We start from the raw sequence: 7447 nt of genomic DNA on the forward strand, positions 1-7447 counted from the left end.
GCTACCCGCCCACCCACCCCATATCCCCCTCAAGAAGACAGTAAAGTTGAAGTTGACGTCTTGAGGGCACTTATAAATATTAATTAAGCTGAATTGACGTGATTGAAATGGATTGTGTACATCAGCGGGATATGATCAAATATAAAGTATGGCTGTAGTGCTCCTGGCTTTATGAGCTGACTGATGTCTTTCTGCTGCTCTCAGGTGAAGTGTTTGACTACCTCGTGTCTCATGGGAGAATGAAGGAGGTGGAAGCCAGAGCCAAATTCCGACAGGTACTGTAGGACTACATCGCCCACTTGATGCCCACAATGGGCCAATCACCACATGTAACGGTCAGTGCTTGAGCTGTGTCTGTCTCCCTGTGTCCACAGATTGTCTCCGCTGTCCACTACTGCCACACAAAGAACATTGTCCACAGAGATTTGAAGGTATGGAGCTCAGAAGATGTTTTGGGCTGCTTTGAGAGATGGTGGATTAAGGCTAGTCCAAGACTAGGGGAAAAAAACTACAACAATTCTAATCCGGGACTAGTCTTAATCTGTGTCTGTGAAGATGGGCCCCGAGCATCTTAATCGCACAGTAACGCACTGATGGGTGGAGAAGCTGAAGAAGGGTAGGAGGCAGCCAGAGCCTCCTCCTCTTCTAATAGATTATCACACTCCTAAACACACACAGCAACATACTGTATACACATGACATAGACATGTACAGTAATAGTTTCATCTGTACTCTGAAGTTTTCTGAGGTTGGATTTCTACAGTAGTGAAAGCTGTAGTAACGCACATGCAGCGCTGTCCATATTCCACATGTTATGCTGTTTGTATGAAATTAAAACAGCGGGACGTGTTGTTATGAATTGGTATTGCTGTTACGGTGCGTTCAGTGGCTGTACATCACTATTTGTTCAGTGTTTGTATGAAAATAACATAAAATTGGATAAAAAAAAAAAATGGCATTGCTAACAATGGCTAACCCAGCTAGCGCTAATGAAAACAATGAAAATCTGACAGGTGTGATGTCATCCCCCGCCCTCCCCCACCCCACACCCACCTACCTGTCTCTCATTCGTGCTCTCTTTTTTCCGTCACCACAACTCCCATTCTTGTGTCCTCCCATTCCTATTTCTCTTCTCCCATCGCAACGTTTTCTCCATTGCTCCCCCAACGTGTCACTCTCTGTCCCCTTTGTCGGTTCTCTCTCCCTCTTTCTGTCCATCCTTGCCCCCCCCCGCTGCATCAATACATGTACATGACTCAGGCGGAGAACCTTCTGCTGGATGCCGACGCCAACATCAAGATTGCCGACTTTGGCTTCAGCAATGAGTTCACGCTGGGCAACAAGCTGGACACGTTCTGTGGCTCGCCGCCCTACGCCGCCCCGGAGCTCTTCCAGGGGAAGAAGTACGACGGGCCCGAGGTGGACGTCTGGAGCCTCGGAGTCATCCTCTACACGCTGGTCAGCGGCTCGCTGCCCTTTGATGGGCAGAACCTGAAGGCAAGTGGATGGGAGGAAGGATTGTCTGTCTGTCTGTCTGTCTGTCTGTCTGTCGGGGTACATTCAGGGTCCGGGGTTTACTCTGGGTGGTTATGGTAACAGTAGTCCTGCATTGCCTGACCTGTCTCTGCAGCACTGTGGAGTAAGGTCTGGCTACTCCACACAGCATTCTAGGATAAGAGAATAAACCATCAGAAGTTGGTTGAATTTCTTTAAACCAATCACAATCGTCTTGGGCGGGGCCAAGCTCTGGACTCAGCAACTCAGGAAGGAACTTATTTTGGTGGAACAATTGCACCCCTCAAAATAAAACGCCTCGTACAAAATTGAATAAAGATAACTGTTGACACAATACAGTAACAGGAGCCATTTATGGTTATATATATATGGTTTATTTATGGTTAAATCTCATTGTCTCTTACCAGAGTATCACCGTGTGGACTTTGTCCCAGTTAGAGAGGAAATGCTGCACATGCTTTGCAGTGTTGGGCAAATTACTTTTAAAAAGTAACTAGTTACTAAATTAGATCCTCAAATACAAATGATAAAGGTAACTAGTTACTTCAAGTAAATTTTGAAAGGATCAAATGTGACCCCACTTCCACCCCACTTTAATGAAACTTAAAACACATGTGCATGTTCAATCATATATGATAAATCTGAATATTATAATGAAATGGACACTTAATACAGTACATTATTAACAGAAACAATGTACACACATCTATCTACATCTATTTTAATGTTGCTGTGGGATAAAGTGAGACAGTAAAATCAGAACAGTGAGCTACTACTTAGAGCTGAAACAATTTTCAAATTTTACCGTACGATTAATTGTCTCCTAAATAATTGCGATTAACAATATGGTTGTCTCTTTCAGTTGAATTAAAAAATATTTATTTACTTTTCTAATAAATTCCAGAAAACATCTTTTGGTTATATATCGTTGGCAGGTGACCCAGATAATGTAATAACACAAGTACACATTCAATCATACACAATCATAAAACATATATTCTAACTTAACCCCCCCCCCCCCCCTTTGATTTTTGTGAACTTTTGTGAAGTGTCAATATTGTCTGACCAATTATCCCTTTAATAATTACAATTTGGCATATCTGAACTAAATCAACAAGTACCAGTCATAGGCTTTAAGATCTTAGCTAATGTTAGCAATTAAAGAGATAAGAGATAAGAGATAATTTGTTTATTAGTCCCCAATGGGGAAATTACTGACTGCACTCTGTGTACACACTTTTTGTTAGTACTCACACACAGGCCTGAAATACACACATGCTCAGGACCTATCATGCACTATACATGGAGAGATGTCAGAGTGAGTGGGCTGCCAGCTGAACCAGCGCCCTGAGCGGTCGGGGGGGGTACGGTGCCTTGCTCAAGGGCACCTGGCAGTGCCAGGAGGTGAAGGGGGAATCTCGCCAGCCACCAATCCACACTCCCAACTTTTTGGGTCCATACGGGGATTTTAACCAGTGACCCTCCGGTGACCCAACCCAACTCCCTATGGACTGAGCTACTGCCACCCCCAACAAAGAAAAAACAAAGAAATGATTATGTAAATAAAAGACAATTAATTATGTAATAATTGTTACAGGCCTATTGCTAGTAACAAGACGTATGCTCACCAGAGAATATACACACACAAGTGTGTACTTCATTGAATCTACTGCACTGTGTACTGTATCTGTTCCAGTTTGGATAGTGTACCCAGACTGGGAGTGTAGGTGTTCCATAGCCATTGTTTTTAAAGCCACACATATGAGTGTGGTATTTCTTTGGAAAATACCCTAATGATGTCATCTTTGTGGGTCAGTATGCAGTTGAATTTCTGTTGGACCTTGTGTCCCGTCCTGTCCAAATCAGCCAGTCATCATGATCAGACAGACCTGGGGTCTGTGTGGAACAGTGTACAGTTCCCATATGTTCTGGTGGAAATCATGGGCCTTGAAGGATCCGCTTGTATTTAATTGTATTGACATGAGAGAAGAGGACACAGTTAATGTAGCATCATCCTTTTCCGGGTGGATGTGTGGACTGTAGCACTGCGGCAACCTTAGAAGACTTCACCCTGAACCCTTTGGATTATTCAGAAAGGTTCAAGATTAAAAAAAAAATAAAAAAAATAAACATTGGAGCCTGGTTGGTAGAGAAGACAATACTTTGTTTTAAAATTCCATTTTGTTTTTAGATTTCCATACGGTATTGTTTTATGTGTACAACAAATGTACAGGGCTAGCTTCTATTTATCATTTAGTTTCTATTCTACATGTAGTGTGTAATGTAGCTGCAAAGATGAACCATTTACTTGTCAACCATTCAATTCATCTCTACCTATTTTGATAATTGAATAATCAGTCTCTTAAATGTGTTCTCTTCTCTCCTCTGGGACAGTAAACGGAATATCTTTAAGTTGGGGACTAAAACAAGACATTTGAGGACGTCATCTCGGCTTTGGGAGACACTGATCCACATTATTCACCATTTCCTGACATTTTATAGAAAACCAATTGATTAATCAACGTGAAGATAATAATAATAATAATAATAATAATAATAATAATGGTTGGTTGCAGTCTTAGTGTGGAAGCAGTGTTCTCTCTCTTCTCTGCTGGAGTGTTATTGTACCCTGTAGTACAACCTAGAATAGTATTTTTACCCAAAATCCAGCAGATGGCAATGAATGGCCCCCCTGGAGCTCCGCCAGATGATGGGGACAAATGTGTGTTTAACCCCCCCCTCTCATATCTGACCGCAGCCCAGCAGACCGCCTGCTGGGAGGGGCCTGGGGAGTTTGAATCAAAAGACACCATTACATCACCAGAGAAATGGGTGTTGGATATTTTGTCAGAGATTGAATATGAAATATGCTGTATGTATAACATGTGATGGATGTGGCCAACAGGAGCTTAGGGAGCGTGTGCTGAGGGGAAAGTACCGCGTGCCCTTCTACATGTCCACAGACTGTGAGGGGATCCTCCGCCGGTTCCTGGTGCTCAACCCCACCAAACGCTGCACCCTAGACGTGAGAACCTCGTAGCACACATGGTCTCAATTAGCTCGTGTGTAGTTTTAACAAGGCTGAAGCTTTTCCATCTTTCTGTTTCTACAGCAAGTCATGAAGGACAAGTGGATAAATTCAGGGTACGAGGGCGATGACCTGAAGCCCCACATAGAACCCGTTGAAGACTTCAGTGATCCAGCTCGCATAGGTGAGTCCGCTGGGCCACTGGTACTGCTAAGCAGACATGTGGACTTGAGACTTGAGTCCACTCGAGTCACTTGACTTGAGACTTAACTTGGACTTGTAGGTTAATGAGTTGTGACTTGATGCATGAGGACTAGGATGACTTGTATGTATTCATAAGTCTGAATGTTATCTGTTAAATATAAAATAATATAATTCAATAGTGTCAAGTTTCTGTGATCATCAAGCGGCAGCTGCGCAAGCTGGGAATCACGATTGGACGACGCACAAAGCTCCTGTTATACGGTTGTCATAATTGGACGACCGGCTGTCAGTCAAACTCCTCGCTACGGCAACAGGTAGCATCAAAGACCCCTGTTGAAGCCTCATTAGTCCGACCAGACCGCCACAACGGCTGCATCTGTGCAACGAGCAATCCTTTTTGGATTTAACAATTTCACCAAAGAAGGAAAAAAGCAAACAGCTGAATGTGAGGTTTAGGGGTTTTTGGTAAAAAGGGACATATTTTGGACTTGACTTGAAATAACTCGTTACTTGCTACTAGATTTGCTTGAGACTTGGGCCAAATGACTTGAGACTTGAGGCCTGTCCCATAACAGACCTGCTCGAGATGTTTCCCATCATCATGTCCGGTGTCTTACCTTCTTTAAGTGCTTGTCTGTGTTCCTCAGAGGTGATGGTGGGGATGGGCTTCACTTCAGAGGAAATTAAGGACTCTCTGCTCAATCAGAAATACAACGAAGTCACCGCCACCTACCTACTACTGGGCCGCAAAGGCGATGTGAGTTATACACATCCACTCAGTACTTATTAATGTATATAAAGTATGTAAACATGAGGTGGTTAGCTGACATGCTAACCAGAGCAAACGGCAATGAATGAAATACCAGGTTGACCTTTTCTTAACATTGTAAATAAAAAATTATTAATCATTAGGGATGGGCAAAATTTAAATTGTTCTATACCGGTGCCTAATAGTACGTTTTCATACCTTACTATGACAAATATTTACATATTGTGTGTATATATACAGTACAGTACAGATAGATAGATAGATAGATAGATAGATAGATAGATAGATAGATAGATAGATAGATAGATAGATATTGATCCCAAAAAATGGGAAATTACAGTGTTACAGCAGCACACAAAATATACATACATACAATATACATGAAATAATAATAACAATAATAATAATAATAAAATATAAGAATAAAATATAAGAATATAAGAACAAAAATTTAAATATTTACAAGATGGGGAAAACAAAATGTGCTACTGTTTAAGTATGTTAAAATGTAGATATATATATATATATATATATATATATATAAAATCTAATATGTAAGTCTTTACCTTAAGCCTTGTATTGTCTTCACTTTTGGGACCCTCCTCGTATCCCTCGGGTCAAATTGACCCGTGACTTATTTGGGGTTTTAAAAAAAATTCTGAAATTAAATTTGACTTCATAGTCTATTAACAAACTGTCTTTATCTCAATTTTATACAATTGAGATATCATACGTATATGTTTAGGGAATGTAATCAGTCTCTACTAGAACACAATGGAAGTGTGATTCATTTTTGTCATAAGGTTACAATTCATGTTGAAAATCCACTATGGAAAAAAAACATAAGTGGTCATATCCAGAATAATTGTCTGAATTGAGTCAGGAACACATGTTTATCACAGAAAATAAGGTAAGGCCATTGATGTTCAGGTAGAAAAAATGTATACTTACCATACCACACATACCATTTTTCTTCTTGGAAAAATTTGAAATGGGTTAATTTGACCTGAATACCATACAAGGGTTAAAATAAATGTGTTTGGTGACATATCATATCCACCTTTGGGATGTATGGAAGGGTGGTTGGGTGAGAGGGTTGGTCAACGATTAGAATATGTTAGAAAAAAGCATGGAAGGGGAAGAAGGAAATTTCGGATTAGAAAATATGATTATGAATCATGGTGCTAGACTGTATTCAAGTCACATCTCAATAAAGAAGATTAAGGTTCGGTACCCTAGCTTTCTTATTGGAACTGCCATTTGAGAGTGGCAAACGCCCCTGGTATACTCATTCACCCATCCATTCTCGCTGTGATACTCTCTTCAAATACTATATCAGGGTGACACTGACTGTTGCAAGGTCAGGTGTGTTGTAGCGGGTAAAACGTCACGCTGGCAGGATGGTTGGCTGGGAAAACTGGTCCACTTTTTATATTTTAATCTTCCAAAAAAAAAAAAACGTTCAACACGGAGGGAACTCCTCTCTACTCTGCTCCAACTGTTCTGGTGCCGCTCCTCAAACCAAACCGGTCCACCCGAAAACTCTCACGTTCTACTCACACGTGTAGCATGAGATCCCGCCTCTCCAGTTCAAACTAGCCAATCAGGTCTCAGTACTCAGGTCGGTAATCAGGTGTGTTACATCATCCAGTAATTACCATTCATTCAAACGAAATCAACCTTCCGTTTTTGTTAATCAAAGTAGGAACTTTAAATAAAGAAAATATATATTTATTTATGTGTATCAACAAAATAGGTAATAGTAATAATAGCTCATAGCTCTGTGCAATTCCATACAGTGCATATTTAACATTTAACTATTTCTTTTCATTACAGTGCAGTATTTATTTGTTAACTACTTTTTGCATAAGGCGCATACAAAGCTATTTTATGTATGTGTATAGTTGCTCTCAGGACTGTGCACCAGCTCC

The 7447-nt window shown here is 40.8% G+C and overlaps 1 protein-coding gene and 1 long non-coding RNA gene across 6 annotated transcripts in view; one reads left to right on the forward strand and one right to left on the reverse strand.

The window, feature by feature from the left end:
* mark4a (MAP/microtubule affinity-regulating kinase 4a) overlaps nucleotides 1-7447 on the forward strand; it is a 35933-nt gene that overhangs the window by 16479 nt on the left and 12007 nt on the right. For all 5 annotated transcript variants that reach the window (XM_032533081.1, XM_032533085.1, XM_032533082.1 and 2 more), the window contains exons 6-11: nucleotides 205-275; nucleotides 375-431; nucleotides 1261-1497; nucleotides 4421-4540; nucleotides 4628-4727; nucleotides 5395-5504. In XM_032533081.1, the coding sequence (XP_032388972.1) occupies nucleotides 205-275; nucleotides 375-431; nucleotides 1261-1497; nucleotides 4421-4540; nucleotides 4628-4727; nucleotides 5395-5504 (695 nt within the window). The remainder of the gene's footprint in view (nucleotides 1-204; nucleotides 276-374; nucleotides 432-1260; nucleotides 1498-4420; nucleotides 4541-4627; nucleotides 4728-5394; nucleotides 5505-7447) is intronic.
* On the reverse strand, nucleotides 3826-7324 carry LOC116700172 (uncharacterized). Its single transcript, XR_004334585.1, has 3 exons — nucleotides 7314-7324; nucleotides 6115-6118; nucleotides 3826-3962 (listed from the first exon to the last, which is right to left on the reverse strand). It is a non-coding gene; the product is annotated as an uncharacterized LOC116700172 (long non-coding RNA).

The sequence above is a fragment of the Etheostoma spectabile genome, chromosome 13 (assembly GCF_008692095.1).
Source record: "Etheostoma spectabile isolate EspeVRDwgs_2016 chromosome 13, UIUC_Espe_1.0, whole genome shotgun sequence".
NCBI lineage: Eukaryota > Metazoa > Chordata > Actinopteri > Perciformes > Percidae > Etheostoma > Etheostoma spectabile.